Below are 19,132 nucleotides of genomic sequence, written 5' to 3'. Positions count from 1 at the left end.
ATGCAGAAATAGTGCAAATAAAACTTACCTGAAGTCAACAAGCAGGCTAAACACAGACTCCCTCAGAAAATTTGGTGAAATGAAATGTTTTGTTTACATTGATTTCAAAAATTCCCTCTTCAAAATATTCTCAAGTGTCTCTTCCTATGATCCAAACACAGAACTATTTATTTTGTGAAGCCAGCCGCGCCACAGAGCAACGTAAATAAAAAAACTCCAGGGGTCCACAATTGTGGACCGTGGGTCTTTAAGACTACAAAAGCTCATGGTATGCCTGGGCTTTCTAGACTACAAAAAGGTGGTCCACAATTGTGGACCTTGGGTAGTTAGGACTACAAACACTCAAAAGTGCTTGGGTACGATGAGGTTAATATAAAACATACCTAATAAATTATTTCAACAAAAATGCTATCTATGTCTTGTATTTTTTCTTTTATTATTCCACAGCACATTAACAAGTAAAAATAAATAAATAAATCTTTGTAGTCATAACAAAATCAAATATACATAAATTATAGGAATATAACGCATGATTAGGAGATAGGGTGTTTTTTTCCCCCTTCAACTACAGCTGTCACTCCGCTCGCCTGGCACGCGGGAGACCCGGGTTCGATTCCCGGCGGGGTCAAAAAATAGTACCATGCAAGAGAAAGGAAAATGAATAGCGATGTAATATAAACGCGCACAGCGACCGGTGCCAGCATGGTAGGTAAACATTGGATGTTAGGATTATTGAGATTTTTGGAAAATCTTACAATGCTGCGGAGAGCACCAAAAATTGTGACATAATAACGTTGCGCGTGGTTAGTATCCGCATGGGTGACCATCTGGGAAATCGCGAGCTGCTAGCTTTTCCAACCCCTCTCAGGCTGGTTGAGGGTAAATTGAGTATGCGAGGCTACGGACTTCACTATACACCTCAGCAGCTTATACAGTGACATTACACCCCTATCAAAAATATTAAGACCTGCCTAGTTAACTTGGTTGCCAGCGCGTCTGCCTAGTAAGCGCTAGGTCGTGGGTTCGATTCCCTGAACGGATAATGTTCGTTCTCGGAACGGCTGGCTTTCCCCTATCCTCTCTTCGATTTCGGGGCGATACGACTTTGGCAGTTACAGTTGCTTCTATCAAACCTCTTAAAAAACCCCTGTCAAAATTTTGAGGCAAAATTGGACTTTCACTACTCACAAACATGATTGAATCCACTTTGAGCGTACAGTGACCATTTCCACGAAATAGATCCTATCCAAACCAATCCGTGACGGCAAAGAACGTCGACTTGGCACTTGCAGATAGAGAACTCGATGCATCACTAGCAGCAGTCACCGTCTTACTAGACTTCTTAGCAACGCCCCCTAGCGGTAGAATATTAGTCTGATTAGCGTTACTCAACAGAAGGACGGGGAACCAGGGGACATCCTTGGAGAGTGGCACGACACAGGTCGAACCTGACGTGACGGTCACGTGACTGTGACTGTGCGCATGCGTGGACTTCACTCCGAGAAGGCACTGGGTTTTGCCCACACACTTGTCGATGTTTTCGTTCAAGTAGGGCTGGATGATTTCAAGGTCAAACACATCGATGGCCTTTTCCAAGTCCGAAATTTTCTGCTTCACAAGTGATAGTGAGGATTTGTTCCTGTTGGTAACGAGTACGTTCCCAATGTATTTCACGTCAAATAGAGACTGGATGTTCATCCGCTGTACAAGCTGTTTGCTATGAAACGCGCTGTCAGGCAGCGGCATGTACTTGCTCAGGACAAAGTTCAGAACGTCGCGCGTCAAATTCTCGCGTGCATAGTTGGCAGGCGACAGGCGCGACAGGTTGGACGTGAATCGAAGCAGCGATTCTTGGAGTAGAAGTCCCGGTTGTGTCGGTACCTGGATGGTAGCGTCTTGTAAGGCGCCAGACTCGGTCGCCTCCTCAATGGTGATGGTTTCCCATTTGGCCAGTGACTGCAGAACGTAGGTGATATTCATACTAGCTGTGTCCAGCGTAGAGAACATGGCAAAGTATTGAGGTTTGGACAGGGTGATGTATTGATCCCACGCCTTGTGACTACAAGAGAGAAGTAACGCCACCACTTGATTCCAACTGTTACTAGGTTCGAGCGTGCCGGCGGGCGGGATGTTCAGCGTATGTTGCAGCGCAGGGCAGAATTGTGTAAGACACGAAGATATTCGTGCTAGCAGGACACAGGTGGATTGTGTTGCATTCTCTGCGTTAATCTGCTCCTGAAGAAAGGCAACCAGTTTGGCGATGGACTTCTCACAGCAAGCTGTCTGGTGTTTGGATAGCGCTTGGTTGACGTTCAATTGATCTATAGCTTGCAAGTCCTTATCCAAGGTACTAATCTTGGCTTGGATACTGTTACATAGACTGACGACGCGGGGGGTGTACCCGTGAGATTTCAACAGAAGACCACTAGTATTGGAAATATCTCCGGTGTTGCCAGATGATTTCTTCTCGTGCACTTCCAGGTCAGTGTTTGATTCCTTCCAGGTGTACCATCCTGAAATGAGGAACAAAGATTGTTAGTGGATGTGATTTTGTGATTAACTGTTGATAAACTAATGAGCTCCTTGGAAATGACTGGTACTTGGGGGATAACTTTAGGGGCAGAAGATTTTTCTTCATAAAAGCCATTTTTATTTGAGTAAAACAAAATCGAAAATAAGAACGTCATTTTTACTATGAATTTTTAATCAAAGCACAAAAGAATATGGGATTTTAGTAACTTAGCTGAGTTATGGGACTTATAGGTCTGATACTGCATGTACTTTAATTTCTAAATCAACTTACTCAAGTCAGTAAAACAAAATCGAAAATAAGAACGTCATTTTTACTATGAATTTTTAATCAAAGCACAAAAGAATATGGGATTTTAGTAACTTAGCTCAGTTATGGGACTTATAGGTCTGATACTGCATGTACTTTAACTTCTAAATCAACTTACTCAAGTCGTAGAGAAGTGTGATACGTTTACGCCTTTGCAGACAGAATACGAAAGGGTGTCTGTATGCTTTGGACTTTGGATGGGGTTTAATAATTAATGCAAGTAAAAAAAAAAAAGCTTTAGAGGTATGTACATTGTACATTACTTTCCTTCCTATAGGATAGGGAAAGTAGAAAAGAGGGGAAAAAATCTGTGTGAACATCACACAACTTCAAACCATGTGCCATGGGCTTAAAAATCAGCTTTTTGGACTCACATGCAGGACCTCAAAACTGATATCCTGGTATATTTACATCCGTTTTCCGATTTAGAAAATCTGACCTGATTACAATCTTAATATTCATATATGTATGTATAATTTCCACCTAATGTAGGTAATAGAAAGTAAACAAGGAGAGGGAGAGAGAGAGCCGTGTTTACTAATTTCGTACTGCAGTACTAGTTGCGTACCTACTAAATTTTCAGGTAGAGTGTACTACTTGCGTACTGGAAAAAAAACAGGTACACTAGGGAAAAATAGATCGCAAAATTTGGTCCCACAAAAAAATCCCTTCTTATATCCGCGAAATAATTCTATAACGTGAATAGAACTTTCACAAATGATCAACTTTCTGGGAATGATAGGGTTAGGTAGCACACGAAAAGAACTTCTCAACCTTTTGAAAAATAAATAAAAAAGACAAAGTACGCAAGTCGGACATCTTTCTTTCACGTTAGCACACAACTAGAAGTTGAAAATTGAAATATTACGCAAGTTAATTACAGCCAGAGAGAGACATGGATTTTATCATACTTACTCTGTCGACATTGTCTCGCGTTTTGGCAGAGGTCTCCACGTAAGGCACTCCCCACTGTGCTGCCAGAGATTCTGCGTCTACTAGGGGAACTTTTCGTTTGTCATCCAGGTCTCCTTTGTTTCCCACCAGAAGTAGAGGAATGTTATCATCATTTTTGACTCGCAATATTTGCTCCCTGAAAATATTTACAATATTTAACTCGTGGGAAAAGGATATTTGACAGTTGATTTTTTTTTTTTTTTAATTTATCTATTTATATTTTTAAAAAAAATCACATTTTTGTATAGAAGCAAGATGTCCCCCCCCTCCCCCTTCATTACATGGAAGAAGGACAATACAGCTTTCGGCCGGGACGGTCCACAACTAATCTCATCTTCAGTATCCGCCAGCTTATCGAGAAACACTACGAATTTGGTCAAGGGTAGAGATGGGTAGTATGGTATTTTCGAGAACTGGTAAAAGTAATTGATTACTTTTTGAGAACCGAGTACAAAATACTTGTTGTAATCCAATTACTTTTACTCGTTAGATATAACCAAATCAAGCTGAGAACTTACGAATACCTCTCTAGCACACTCTCTCTCTCTCCCCTTACCCCCCTCCCAAGGGCTGTGCGCCATGAGTCTGCTGTCTGCTGGACTACCCCTTTCCCTCTCTTCCTAATGTAATCATATTATTTAGTAATCAGTTCTTTTGTAATTGGTTTGTACCTTGTACTTGTAGACTGTAGACTTGTACTCATTGCGCAACTTGCAATAAAGCGATTACTTTTTTTGAGTAATTGATTACATCCAAATTAGAACCGGTACTTTACAAGTAAAATACTTACTCGTATACATCTCTACCTCAAGTAGTTTAGAGCGAGGTTTTATGAAATCAATCTAGGATTGAGCTATATGTAATACCTACTAATCCCCAGTTCAATCCAGATTTGAAGCAGGATTGCATAAAATGATAATGTAAAACTGGAAAAAGACTCCATGACCACATATATGTGGTAATCCATTAGCAACTTCAATTGTAATGTCACATTTACAAAATCTCTAAGCTCTTACCTTGACTTTTTTAATGTTAGGTTAGCCATGACCTCTTGTAAAAGAACCCTTTTATTATTTGTTTCAGTGATAGCACCACTTGTATAATGGACAGCAATGGATCAAGCACAAAGACTTTAGATCTGAAAAGGTCTTTGAGTGGAGAGTTGGATCATGGGTGCAGGAAAAAAATTAAAACAAATGATTCATCATGTATGAAAAGCTTTGTTGATCTCTCTGAAGATGTTTTACTAATTCTATTCTCACACATGGCTCATAATGATTTGATCAACTTGGCAAGGTAAATCATCCTCACTATTTACAAGTGATTCAGTAAATAATTATTTCAACTGAAATGTTCAAGGTACTCTTTTAGTTTCAAGAAATCATTAACCCTTTGAAGCATACCGGTTTCACAGTGTAACCACCTTCTATACTGTGCCTCAGACGTACACAGATATAGGAATCATGCTGATTTCTTATTCGATTTGATACTGGTGCTGTTCTCTATCGGCCGCTCAAAGAATTTTTTAGTTTACTCTGTTTACTTTTTGCAAATCATAAATCTTATCAGTCGAGTCGTGACAACAGGTGATTTTTTGAGAGGATAGAATTTTTCCAAAAGTTTTTGCCAATTTAAATTAATTAAATTGTGTTTTTGTAAGAACCAGTTATATTTTTATGTGGCAAATATTCTTGCGGTATTTTGACCGTTTTTTGGCGGTTTTCAGCTATAGTGACGATGTATATTTGAGTTGATGCTTATTTGAGTGTTCTTTTACCCTAACTTTTACAATATGTCTAACCGTTTTGTCGCTATAGCTGAAAACCGCAAAAAACGGTCGAAATCTGTCCAAAAGCGGTGAAAATACCGCCAAGCGCAGCAACCATCTCAACCAAACATTTTGTGTTTCATCCTTGTCACATTTGTGAACTACATACCAAATTTCAAGTCTCTAGCTTATACCGTTCCCGAGATATTGTTAAATTACACCGAAAACCGCCAAAAAGCGGTAAAATGCCGCCAACCGTTGCACCGGTCTTAACCAAAAGTTTCGTGTCGCAATCTTGTCACATTTGAGAGCTACATACTAAATTTCAAGTCTCTAGCTCTTACCGTTCTCGAGATATTTTGTTTACAGTCAGACAGACACACAGACAGACAGACACACACACACACGGACCAATAGCTGAAAACCACCAAAAAAACGGTCGAAATCTGTCAAAAGCGGTCAAAATACCGCCAAGCGCAGCAACCATCTCAACCAAACATGACAGAACAAACTTGAGTGACCTTTCCACACCAACTTCTATTTCACGTTTCATGTTCGACAACCAACTCAGAATTTTGCTGCCTACCATTTCCAAATCAACAGCTTTCAAAGTAATGGAGTTGATTTTGTACTGCTGGATGGCATCTGGTAGATGCTTGGAATTCCTTAACACAGTCTCATCCATTTTCATTAGGTTTAGCACAGGGATTTGAAATGTTGCATTGCTTTGAGTCCACAGAAGTCCCCTGCTTGTATGAAAGTTATCATACATACAAGAAATGGAGTTTAATAGGATTTTATAACTACTGAGGATATTTTCCTTTGCCGTATTAGAATCTTCAGTTGCTTTGAAACTAAGCTGAACAGCTTGACTCCTCAGGTCTATGTATCTGTCGATAAGTTCTACAGTATTTAGATTTTCTAGAAATTTTATTTTATTGGTTTCCCTTTTCCCTAAGGTTTTTTTTTTTTTTTTTTTTTTTTTTTTTTTTTTTATGGGTGGTCTTTAGTCCAGAATAATGCTAGGTCAGGCTTACATCTATGAGCTCCACCCTGAGAAAATCCAAAGTGGTGAGCTGTAGCCTGTTCCTAAACTTATTTTGGAAATATTTGGACATTGTGGCACCTAGTATAGTCCTTGAAATTTTCTTCTAGAACCTCGCCATGACTTTAGCAAAGTGCAAAGTTCTTATGGTAAAGGGAGCCTGGTGAGTCCAATCTTTTATTTCTAGAATTATATTCAAAATCTACTTACCCAACCATCACTCGCAGTTCTTCTTTCTTCTTCTCAATTTCATGGCGAATTTTGATCCTCACTAAGCCTGGTGAGTCCAATCTTTTATTTCTAGAATTATATTCAAAATCTACTTACCCAACCATCACTCGCAGTTCTTCTTTCTTCTTCTCGATTTCATGGCGAATTTTGATCCTCACTTGCTCAATGTCACTGACCGAGTGAGTTTCAAATAACTGATGAGGATCCACTTCCAAGAGAGACATTTTGAGAGAAAACACTGTCCTTTTAGCCTAAAAGTACTGCCAAAGGCCAAAAAGTTCAACGTTTCATTAATTCATTTTCATGTCTCCGTGCACAAATCAGCAAGCCAAGAAAAATCCACTTTTTTATCAACGTAAATATTCGCGTATTCTACATTTTTTTCATTGTTGAGAAGTTAGCCATTTCTTTTTCAAAGCTTGGACGGCAAATGACGGCAACAAATTTCAGGGGTTCCTAAACAGTTTTTTAATTTCGCGCGCTTTTTTTGAATTGTCATTTTTCTCAATTTTCTCCATTTTTGTTTTTCCAAACTTGGCAATTTTCCGAATTTTCCGGCCCGTACCAAATTTTTCTCAATTTTATTAGTAAAGTCAGTCAGCTGCCCCTTTCTTTGGCTCAGCATCCAGTGGTATTTCATGCTTGGGAATCGAACCTGCAACCTGTTGATCATCAGACAAGCAAGTGATAGCTGAGCTACGAAGAGTACGAAGGCAGGTAATGTGGTTCTACTGGTCTGACTAGGGGACAAACAGGGAGCAGACTAGTGTCTTGCTGTGGTACTAGAAATATGGATAAGAGCAGCCAAACCCTAACCAGCCTATAGTGAGGTTACTAAAGGGTATATTATGCTCTAAAACTCTAAAGGAAAAGCTCAGGTGATTCCAACTGTTACTAGGTTCGAGCGTGCCGGCGGGCGGGATGTTCAGCGTATGTTGCAGCGCAGGGCAGAATTGTGTAAGACACGCAGATATTCGTGCTAAGAGGACACAAGTGGATTGTGTTGCATTCTCTGCGTTAATCTGTTCCTGAAGAAAGGCAACCAGTTTGGCGATGGACTTCTCACAGCAAGCTGTCTGGTGTTTGGATAGCGCTTGGTTGACGTTCAATTGATCTATAGCTTGCAAGTCTTTATCCAAGGTACCTATCTTGGCTTGGATACTGTTACATAGACTGACAACGCGGGGGGTGTACCCGTGAGATTTCAACAGGAGACCACTTGCATTGGAAATATCTCCGGTGTTGCCAGATGATTTCTTCTCGTGCACTTCCAGGTCGGTGTTTGATTCCTTCCAGGTGTACCATCCTGAAATGAGGAACAAAGATTGTTAGTGGATGTGATTTTGCGATTAACTGTTGATAAACTAATGAGCTCCTTGGATTTCCTCTTAAAATGCCTAGAATTCTGGTCAAATGGATGGATTTAGAGCTCAGCATCCAGTGGTATTTCATGCTTGGGAATCGAACCTGCAACCTGTTGATCATCAGACAAGCAAGTGATAGCTGAGCTACGAAGGCAGGTAATGTGGTTCTACTGGTCTGACTGGGGGACAAACTCTCAAGTGGTCCGCGAGATTTTTGGTTTATCAATAGTGGTCCGCCAATTCTAAAAGGTTAAGAACCCCTGGACTAGGGGACAAACAGGGAGCAGACTAGTGTCTTGCTGTGGTACTAGAAATATGGATAAGAGCAGCCAAACCCTAACCAGCCTAGTGAGGTTACTAAAGGGTATTATGCTCTAAAACTCTAAAGGAAAAGCCTAGTTCCTAATAACGGTTGACTGCAATTTGGGATGGGCCAATTAATCATGGCTAGACCATCAATCCCCTTCAGTGCAGCTACACTGCAAGAACAACACCATGTTTTTTTTTTAAAGAAGTTTGATAGAGGGAATTGTAACTGCAAAGGTCTTATTGTCCCGAAAGCAAAGAGTAGGAAGATAGGATAGCAGTACCCACTAATAGTATTCATTAGTCAGAAAATTATTATTATATGTATATTCAAAGCATTATTGATGTTTGTGATTTGTTTTCAGGATGCCAAGCAAGGATCAAGAGTGCCAGGATGTGTGTGAACATCAAGAGTTTGAAGTGTACAGGATAGGAGATTATGTACACAGAAATAATTCCCAACTATTGAAGAGGAACGTAGAGGCCATGCTAAACAATCAAGAGTATGGTGATGTTACATTTTTAGTCAACAACACCCAATACTTTGCTTGCAGTCATCTAGTGACAATGTCAAGCAAACCACTTGGTGATTTTGTCAAATTCCACCTTGGTTATTCAAATAGATGTATTCGGATCTATGGTATCAAGTTCAACGAGAGCTTCCTCATTATTCTTAAATATCCAATACTTTGCTTGCAGTCATCTAGTGACAATGTCAAGCAAACCACTTGGTGATTTTGTCAAATTCCACCTTGGTAATTCAAATAGAAATAGATGTATTCGGATCTATGGTATCAAGTTCAACGAGAGCTTCCTCATTATTCTTAAATACATCTATGGTGTTGAGATCAATTTCTCTCAAACAAACATCAATTTTCTTTGTGAAGTACTGTCCCTTTCAGAGAAGTATGATATGGTCGAGTTCTGTTCAGATCTTAAATATTACTTGTCTAATCTTAAATGCTTCCAACTTGATTCTTTGGTTGCCCTTCTTAACACTGCTGAAAAATTCTGCCTCAATGATTTGTATTGGAGTCTTGAACCATTTGTATTTCAAAATGCAGGTCAATTTTTAAAGCAACCAAATTTTACAGAGTTAAATTTCTATACTCTGAGGAAGACCATCAGGTCAGATTGGTTTTATACATCTGAAATTGATATTCTCTTAGCTGTACTTGCCTGGGTAAATGATAATTTCAAGGATGAAGACCCTGTCTTTGAAGAGAGTATTACAGTTATCCGGAAATTCAATGAAAGTGCCATGGATATTAATAGTGTTCCTGTTAAAATTTTCACAAGTCCAATCTTTGCTGGTTTGGATGAAGATTTATTGGAAGATTTAATCTCTTCAATTCGGATAAAACAAATATCTGCATTTGATTTTTTAAAAGTTTTTGAGAATGAACTACTGAAGATTTATTGGAAGATTTAATCTCTTCAATTCGGATAAAACAAATATCTGCATTTGATTTTTTAAAAGTTTTTGAGAATGAACTATCCAAGAAATATGAAATTCTTTTAAGGAATACAAACAATTATTCTTCAAATACTGAACCTAGAAAACCATATTCTACATTACCCATTGAGCATGGTACAGTGGAGAAACGTAATAGAACAAGGACATTTACATTGAAATTTCATGGACAAATGAATACAATGTATGAATCGGAAGAAGAATACCAGCTTGGTGACCTCACATGGAAGATCTGCCTAAAAGCCACTGATGATGATCACAATTCTTGGCACATGTATTTGAAATGCACTTCTACCGAGCAAAATGTTTGGGAATGTACAGCTTGTTGCCAGCTTTGTGTTACATCACACGATCCAAATGATCACACTGAGTACATCCCTGATATTAGCAACTACAAGTCAGTTACATTTAGTTCAAATAATACTTATGTAGATGATGAACATGCTACGCCACAGACCACACGAGTCCAATGCAACACTTACCGTCATCAATAGTGTTCTTAATGGCTCTCAATTTATGTAGATTTTGGGCAGTACTATTGGGGAAAGTATGCATTTGCAAAAAATGATACATGCACAGTTGAAGTTGAATTCTTATCTCTTAGTTGCAAAGTAAAAAAAGGAACAGTCCCTGTTGGAGAGAATGGAACAGAATAAACACGAGAGAATAAAACAAAGCATATGACAGGAAAAATTGTGAACTAGTATGAAAAAAAGAAATTTTAGTCACCTGCATGTGGTACATATATCCATACAGACTTGAAACCTTTAGTATCAAGAGACCAATACAACTGAGAAAACTCAAACCACAAACACCTAAACTTTTTTTTTATTTTTTTGCAAATTTATAGACAACTCAGAAAACTCAAACCACAAACACCTAAACTTTTTTTTTATTTTTTTGCAAATTTATAGATGTCATTTGGCAAAGGGCATGGGTTCAATCCCAGCCAAGGCATGTAATTTCATGATTTTCACCAAAAATTTGAACCAATAGACCCCTCCTAGAGTTACACATAATCCCAGCCAAGGCATGTAATTTCATGATTTTCATCAAAAATTTGAACCAATAGACCCACCCCTCCTAGAGTCACACATGGCCCTGTTGCTTAAAGTGTAAATAAATAAAGACCCCTAAAGTTTAGGTGGAAGAGAACATCTCACCTAGTAGTTCCCTTGCACTCAAGGTATACTATACCAACATTAGACAGGTAAGAAAAATAAAAGCAAAGTTTACAAAAAAAGAAAACATTAAAAAATATCTTGTATTGTTATTGTTCAAAAATCAATTACATTAAATTTAAGTGTTAGCAGAGAAGGGGAGAACTATTTTAAACGAAATACAAAACAAAGTTGTGACATCCACTCAATGGCGAGGGACAAAATAGATTACGCAAATCTTGGTATATACCCTACGACTTGGGTCCCAAATTGGTGGGTCTTTTAACAGATCGTTGCGTGTGTACGCGCGATATTTACATAAATTTCAGTTCGAAAAGGCGATATTTGCGTAAATTTCAGGTCGAAACGGAGATATTTACGTAAATTACAGGTCGAACCAAGAGAAATTTACGTAAATTTCAGGTTGAACCAAGCGAAATTTGGGCAAAAATCTCACATACTCACTCAACGATCTGTGAAAAGACTTGGCAAGATATATCATAGGGTGTAAGCTCAGCTCAGCAAGAGTCCTTTTTCTGTATGGAGTTAGATACTCGTAGTTGTATGATAAATTAACATTGAAGAAGAGACTGTGGTAAGGTTTTCTTCTTGTTTTTTCGTCTTTTCCTGTGTTCAGACGGGGTCGGCGTTTTCCGTCAGGGCTGACATTTGGTTTTGGTATATGAAAAAAAAAAAAAACGAGTAGATGCCCTTCGCACTCAACCTTTGCTATTTCATCAGCAAGGGAAATTTTAGGCTGGTATCCTCCCTGTTCAAAGTACACCAGCCAGATCAGATCGGGATCTAGAAGTCGTGGAAGAGAATGAGTATCTCATTTTCTCAGCTCTTCAATGTGAAAGGGAAACCCTCTGCTTGTAAGGTCAATTATGAGGGACTTTTCCCTGACTTTTCCAGTCTCCATGAAATTCCCTGACTTTTCCCGGTTTTCCCGGTTTTCCAGTCTGGTAGACACCCTGGTCACGATTGATGCAGTGGTAACAGGCTTGCTTGAAATTCAGAAGGGCTTGGCCTCGATTCCCTAGGATGGACGAAAATTTGCAATCGTGTTCTGAAAAAATTTGCACTCGGTTAACGTTAACCTTGTCTTCCACAAATGTTAACGTTCCTTGTCGTTAACATCAAAAGGTTAACGTTGTCTTCCACAAATGATTCACATGTTCAATAAACCATAGATCAAAATAAATCTTTTCCGGCGCACCCTGTATTAGTGCGCGTCCACAAAGAAGACCATAGACTCTACACCATCGCCTCTCGCAGAAAAAACCCTCAATTTGTTCATTTTCAGCTAGAGTCGGTACTATGGTCTAGGCTCCGTTGGGGACGCTTGTATTCGCTTGTGCATTCGTTTTCGTTGTTACTTTCTCTTGGGTTGGGACTAGGCTAGGGGGTGGAGGCTAAATTGTGGACGTCCACTTAGACAAGACAATAACGGGTGGTTCTCTAATCTCTATTTTTAGGATAGAAAATACTTAGTTTATCCTGCTGGGATAGGACGAATAACAAATCTTTGCCCTGGAAAATCTGTGTGGTATATTAAATATCCTAATATTAAAAAAAAGACCTTGTTTAGATTGCGGGAGTAAAGGGACTTTTCAGTCTCATTCTGGCAGGATAAACAAGGTATATTCTATTCTATTCTAATAGGGTAAGAAGACTTCCCCAACGCTCCAATTCAAAGGACTGAAAAGTCCCTTTTATCTCCGCGGTCTAACCAAGGTCTCATATGTTCTGACATATTATGGGGAACATTTTTCTACTTACCAGGAGTTGATGATCTGTCGCTTAACGGTGAGATTATCATAGATGCCGGCAGAGGTCGGGTTGAGCACTTCGCCGCTGTTCACATCGACACCTACCGCCACCCCGGGTGCCTCGCCACACGCTTCCTGTAGCTTAACCAACGTGTCCTGGGCATCGAACCCGCTGTTCACCGCTGTGGAAGTCGAAACAGATTTTTTTTTTTTAAAAAAGAGGTTTGTCAGAGGGAACTGTAACTGCTATGGTCTTATCGTCTCGAAATATAAGAGAAGGAAGACAGGATAGGAGAAAGCCAGTTGCACTCCCGTGAAGGTTATAGGCTATTTTCCGGTTCGTTTTTGTTAAGCTACGCCGAGCAAGACCACTAAATGGATGAGTGACATTTATAGTTGATAACTATGCAGCTAATAGGGAGCCCGCAGCGCGAACGTATTTTTTTATCATTTTCTACAATTCGGCCATGCCTCAGGATGAACTAGCGGAATTCCGGAGCGAAGGGACGGAATTCGGCTAGTAATTAAATAAAAATAAATTAGTTCAGAATATGAGTAGTGTGGACTCACCTCTGCCAACAGATCGGCTAGTTCTCGCTCTACTTTGGTTCTGAGCGAAGTCCGAGCCACGTCCAGAAGGATTTCACGAGAGGGAGGCGTGGTGATTTTAAGCGACTCGAGGACTTCGAGAGCCTTAAGACGGGCCTGGGTAAAACCCTCGGTGATAACACGTGGGTGAAGGCCCTGAAAAAATCAAAAAAAGGTTTGTTATAATTTTGATTTTTCTGAGATATTTAATTAAAATAATACATATTATCATTATTTTTGAAGAGGTTTGGGAGAGGGAACTGTAACTGTTAAAGTCATATCGTCCCGAAAGAGAAGAGGGAAGGAGGATAGAAAAGGAGAAAGCCAGCCGTTCCGAGAACGAACCTTATCCCTTCAGAATAAAATCCCTTTAGAATCGAACCCGCGGCCTAGCGCTTACAAGGCAGACGCGCTACCAACCAAGCTAACTAGGCTGACCTGTTGTAATTTTTATATTAAACGAGACTCTGTTGAAACAGCTGATAAAAAAGGGACACTCTAAATAAAGTTAGGTACCTATTTGAGGAGTCAACAGGATAGAGTGAATTTGTGAGAAACGCGCTAGAACGAGTTCAAGAAACAAAGGGGTTAATTTCGGTGAAATCCAAGTCCGAGAATTTGAAAGGGTTAAACCAAAGAGCAGAATAAACAACGACCAGAGTGCGAGTGAGAGGGAGAACAATCAAGATGCTTTCGCCTGATAAGGAGAGAGACAGAGAAAGAGCATGCTTTTGGACACTTCTATTGTTCTTTCAGTATTTGGACTTGATAGAGAACAGGTGTTGAGTCGTAAACAGGTGTTTGGATTATTCAGGTGTTAAAAAGTGCGTGAGTCACATGTGAGAATCAGATGTTAAACCTAGGAAACCTTTCTTTTTAAAGAAAACTTGTCCTAAAAAAAAGGACTGCATTTTGCACTTCGCAAAAGCTCAGGTCCTAATAACGGTTGACTGCAATTTGGGATGGGCCAATTAATCATGGCTAGACCATCAATCCCCTTCAGTGCAGCTACACTGAAAGAACAACACCATGTTTTTTTTTCTAAAGAAGTTTGATAGAGGGAACTGTAACTGCAAAGGTCCTATTGTCCCAAAAGCAAAGAGTGGGAAGATAGGATAGCAGTACCCACTAATAGTATTTATTAGTCAGAAAATTATTATTATTATATGTTTAATCAAAGCATAATTGATGTTTGTGATTTGTTTTCAGGATGCCAAGCAAGGATCAAGAGTGCCAGGATGTGTGTGAACATCAAGAGTTTGGAGCGTACAGGTTAGGAGATTATGTACACAGAAATAATTCCCAACTATTGAAGAGGAATGTAGAGGCCATGCTAAACAATCAAGAGTATGGTGATATTACATTTTTAGTCAACAACACCCAATACTTTGCTTGCAGTCATCTAGTGACAATGTCAAGCAAACCACTTGGTGATTTTGTCAAATTCCACCTTGGTTATTCAAATAGATGTATTCGGATCTATGGTATCAAGTTCAACGAGAGCTTCCTCATTATTCTTAAATATATCTATGGTGTTGAGATCAATTTCTCTCAAACAAACATCAATTTTCTTTGTGAAGTACTGTCCCTTTCAGAGAAGTATGATATGGTCGAGTTCTGTTCAGATCTTAAATATTACTTGTCTAATCTTAAATGCTTCCAACTTGATTCTTTGGTTGCCCTTCTTAACACTGCTGAAAAATTCTGCCTCAATGATTTGTATTGGAGTCTTGAACCATTTGTATTTCAAAATGCAGGTCAATTTTTAAAGCAACCAAATTTTACAGAGTTAAATTTCTATACTCTGAGGAAGACCATCAGGTCAGATTGGTTTTATACATCTGAAATTGATATTCTCTTAGCTGTACTTGCCTGGGTAAATGATAATTTCAAGGATGAAGACCCTGTCTTTGAAGAGAGTATTACAGTTATCCGGAAATTCAATGAAAGTGCCATGGATATTAATAGTGTTCCTGTTAAAATTTTCACAAGTCCAATCTTTGCTGGTTTGGATGAAGATTTATTGGAAGATTTAATCTCTTCAATTCGGATAAAACAAATATCTGCATTTGATTTTTTAAAAGTTTTTGAGAATGAACTATCCAAGAAATATGAAATTCTTTTAAGGAATACAAACAATTATTCTTCAAATACTGAACCTAGAAAACCATATTCTACATTACCCATTGAGCATGGTACAGTGGAGAAACGTAATAGAACAAGGACATTTACATTGAAATTTCATGGACAAATGAATACAATGTATGAATCGGAAGAAGAATACCAGCTTGGTGACCTCACATGGAAGATCTGCCTAAAAGTCACTGATGATGATCACAATTCTTGGCACATGTATTTGAAATGCACTTCTACCGAGCAAAATGATTGGGAATGTACAGCTTTTTGTCAGCTTTGTGTTACATCACACGATCCAAATGATCACACTGAGTACATACCTGATATTAGCAACTACAAGTCAGTTACATTTAGTTCAAATAATACTTATGTAGATTTTGGGCAGTACTATTGGGGAAAGTATGCATTTGCAAAAAATGATACATGCACAGTTGAAGTTGAATTCTTATCTCTTGGTTGCAAAGTAAAAAAAGAAACAGTCCCTGTTGGAGAGAATGGAACAGAATAAACACAAGAAAATAAAACAAGGCATGTGACCAGAAAAATTGTGAACTAGTATGAAAAAAAGCAATTTTAGTCACCTGCTTGTGGTACATATATCCATACAGACTTGAAACCTTTAGTATCAAGAGACCAATACAACTGAGAAAACTCAAACCACAAACACACTTTTTTTTTTTTTTTTTTTTTGCAAATTTATAGATGTCATTTGGCAAAGGGCATGGCTTCAATCCCAGCCAAGGCATGTAATTTCATGATTTTCATCAAAAATTTGAACCAATAGACCCCTCCTAGAGTTACACATGGCCCTGTTGCTTAAAGTGTAAATAAATAAAGACCCCTAAATTTTAGGTGGAAGAGAACATCTCACCTAGTAGTTCCCTTGCACTCAAGGTATACTATACCAACAATAGACAGCTAAGAAAAATAAAAGCAAAGTTTACAAAAAAAGAAAACATTAAAAAATAACTTGTCTTGTTATTGTTCAGAAATCAATTACATTAAATTTAAGTGTTAGCAGAGAAGGGGAGAACTATTTTAAACGAAATACAAAACAAAGTTGTGACATCCACTCGATGGCGAGGGACAAAATAGATTACGTAAATCTTGGTATATACCCTACGACTTAGGTCCCAAATTGGTGGGTCTTTTAACAGATCGTTGCGTGTGTACGCGCGATATTTACATAAAATTCAGTTCGAAAAGGCGATATTTGCGTAAATTTCAGGTCGAAACGGAGATATTTACGTAAATTACAGGTCAAACCAAGAGAAATTTACGTAAATTTCAGGTTGAATCAAGCGAAATTTGGGCAAAAATCTCACATACTCACTCAACGATCTGTGAAAAGACTTGGCGAGATATATCATAGGGTGTAAGCTCAGCTCAAGAGTCCTTTTTCTGTATGGAGTTAGATACTCGTAGTTGTATGATAAATTAACATTGAAGAAGAGACTGTGAACCCGCGGGTTAATTTTCCCGAAGGCCATTCATCAATAAATAAACAATGAAAAAAGTGAAAACAAAGAAAAGGGGTTTTGGATGAAAAGAAAAAGGGAAAAAAGTGGTAAATGCTGAAGACAGGGAAACAAGCACATCGCACAGAAGGAGAGGACAAAACAAATGACATGTTTACAACATGATGAAACGTGAGGGAGAAAGAGGTTCCCTAACAACCAGCCAGGATTAAGGTTCAACTCGGTAAGTAGGCCAGAATCGCTATGTAACCCTGATTATATCCGAATTCTACGCAGACAGGATCAAGCAATGTTCTAAGTCAGCTTGGAAGTAAGGTAATATCGCGATATAATCTCGATTGTATCCGGATTTTAGACGGAAATAATCCTGTTTAGTTATTAGGGTATAGGAACAAGACAGGATCAAGCAATGCTATAACTGGGAGTAGAAATACGCTGAAACCGCGATATAACCCCAATTATATCAGGATTCCAGACAGAAATAATCCTGTGCTAGTTATAGGGAGAGACAAAAATCGTCTTAAATACAAGGTAGAATAGCGATACAATCCCGATAATATCCAGCTTTTACACTTAAAAAAAAAAATCCTGTGTTAACTTTCGGGATAGAGGCAAAACTCAGCTCAAAAATACGCTAGAATCGCGATAATATCCTGATTATATCCGGATTCTAAACTGAAACATAATCCTAGTGTTCAGGGATAGGATCGACAGATCGACACAGGATCAAGCAATGTTATAACTCAGCAAAGAAGTACGCTAGAACCGCGATATAATCCTGATTATATCCGGATTCTAAACCGAATCATCCTGTTTAGTTATTAGGGAAAAAGGGGGTGTGGTTAGGGGGCGAGATTATCCTTTGAGCGAGGACATGCCAGCTCTCATGACTTCGTCTACTAGCAGGAGGTTGCTGGCAATCACAGAGCTGAAACAGATAAACATTCAGATTGGGTCACGCAGGGTGTCTACCAAAATGGAAAAATAAAATTCCCTGACTTTTCCCGGTTTTCCAGTCCAATTTTCCAAAATTTCCAGTCTACTTTTCCAAGATTTTCCACCCTATTCCCACTGCTCCGCAGCCGATTTTTTTTTTTTTCAAGCAATGTTCTCAAGCCTGTTAAATTTCTTTAATCATTTTTCATCCGACTAGGGTAAGGTCTTGAGTCCCCCATTTGCACCATGAAATAACTGCGCCGCAGGCCAAATTTTTTCAAGATAAATGACCTTTGACCAAGATAATGACCTCAAGACTACTACAGCCATTTCTCTTTGATCTGGCTTTGGGCCCCTAAGTAATAGGTATTTACTATAAGTGAACTGGCATTTTTTTAGAATATAATAACAATTGTGGGGTGCTGGATTTGCTGGAAAATGGGAAAAAAATATCGAGGTTATAATTTAAAGATTTAAACTAGTGATTCCAGAGAACTCTATCCAGAACTCACTCAGGAATGGCCCACCAAAGCCCAAATGTTCAACTTCTTTTTCGAGTGGATGCCCTTTGCACTCAACGTTTGCTATTCTTTCAGCAAGGGAAATTTCTGGCTGATGTCCTCCCTGTTTAAAGTCCCCCAGCCAGACTAATCTGGTCTACTCCCGGCTTAAAGTCCCCCAGCCAGAACACCCCATCAGCCCTGAAATCTGATTAATAAATTTCCAACAAAAACCGAGCATCAAAGGGTTTCGTCAGCTTCCTTTTCCCGCGTCTGGACCCTGATGGTAAAGGTCCAAAAATTCCCTTACCATTTCTCATTTCTTGGAAATAAAACTTACCATTTCGTGAAGAAGTACGTTCCCATCCTTGGTGATTTTGATATCTCCCGCTCCAGATACCAACCTGAAACACAGAAATAAGTATGCTATCAGAAACGGCTCAATAGGTTTTACTTTCTATTACTACAGTGTTTTTTTATTTATTTTTTATGCGCTTATTTAGATAGTTTTTTTAAGTGTATATAACATTCTATGTTGGCACACTAGAATAAATCTAAATAAAAAAATAGTTTTCATATTA

General features: G+C 38.8%; 3 protein-coding genes and 1 long non-coding RNA gene across 4 annotated transcripts in view; 1 reads left to right on the top strand and 3 right to left on the bottom strand.

Annotated features, from left to right (window-relative positions):
- Positions 1–406: 406 nt before the first annotated feature.
- On the bottom strand, positions 407–7,186 carry LOC113470184 (conserved oligomeric Golgi complex subunit 1-like). Its single transcript, XM_026828425.1, has 5 exons — positions 6,934–7,186; positions 6,046–6,487; positions 3,755–3,925; positions 3,437–3,443; positions 407–2,513 (listed from the first exon to the last, which is right to left on the bottom strand). The coding sequence occupies exons 1-5, from the start codon at positions 7,059–7,061 to the stop codon at positions 1,243–1,245; spliced, it is 2,019 nt and encodes a 672-aa protein (XP_026684226.1). The 5' UTR covers positions 7,062–7,186; the 3' UTR covers positions 407–1,242.
- A 165-nt stretch (positions 7,187–7,351) lies between these two features.
- Positions 7,352–17,186, top strand: LOC103515849. Its single transcript, XM_026828426.1, has 2 exons — positions 7,352–7,554; positions 14,711–17,186. The coding sequence occupies exon 2, from the start codon at positions 14,712–14,714 to the stop codon at positions 16,143–16,145; it is 1,434 nt and encodes a 477-aa protein (XP_026684227.1). The 5' UTR covers positions 7,352–7,554; position 14,711; the 3' UTR covers positions 16,146–17,186.
- Positions 10,607–10,985, bottom strand: LOC113470186. Its single transcript, XR_003393334.1, has 2 exons — positions 10,861–10,985; positions 10,607–10,796 (listed from the first exon to the last, which is right to left on the bottom strand). It is a non-coding gene; the product is annotated as an uncharacterized LOC113470186 (long non-coding RNA).
- LOC103515848 (T-complex protein 1 subunit zeta) overlaps positions 16,767–19,132 on the bottom strand; it is a 44,119-nt gene continuing 41,753 nt past the window's right edge. Inside the window, exon 16 of the mRNA XM_026828423.1 lies at positions 16,767–18,043. Coding sequence (XP_026684224.1) covers positions 17,971–18,043 — 73 coding nt within the window. The 3' untranslated portion in view covers positions 16,767–17,970. The remainder of the gene's footprint in view (positions 18,044–19,132) is intronic.

The sequence above is a fragment of the Diaphorina citri genome, unplaced genomic scaffold, assembly GCF_000475195.1.
Source record: "Diaphorina citri unplaced genomic scaffold, Diaci psyllid genome assembly version 1.1 scaffold1426, whole genome shotgun sequence".
NCBI classification, from domain to species: domain Eukaryota; kingdom Metazoa; phylum Arthropoda; class Insecta; order Hemiptera; family Psyllidae; genus Diaphorina; species Diaphorina citri.
The sequence above is the reverse complement of the archived record's forward strand: the minus strand, read 5'-3'. Positions and strand labels throughout refer to the sequence as shown.

Bases quoted from the DNA above. Each gene is read 5' to 3' on its own strand.
- LOC113470184 (XM_026828425.1), bottom strand. From the start codon at position 7,061: ATGTCTCTCTTGGAAGTGGATCCTCATCAGTTATTTGAAACTCACTCG. The intron at 6,488-6,933 runs GTAAGTAGATTT...TAAAATAAAATT, and splicing joins GAACTGCGAGTGATGGTTGG to TCTAGAAAATCTAAATACTG. The intron at 3,926-6,045 runs GTTGCTGCGCTT...ATTTTCAGGGAG, and splicing joins TGTCATGTTTGGTTGAGATG to CAAATATTGCGAGTCAAAAA.
- LOC103515849 (XM_026828426.1), top strand. From the start codon at position 14,712: ATGCCAAGCAAGGATCAAGAGTGCCAGGATGTGTGTGAACATCAAGAG.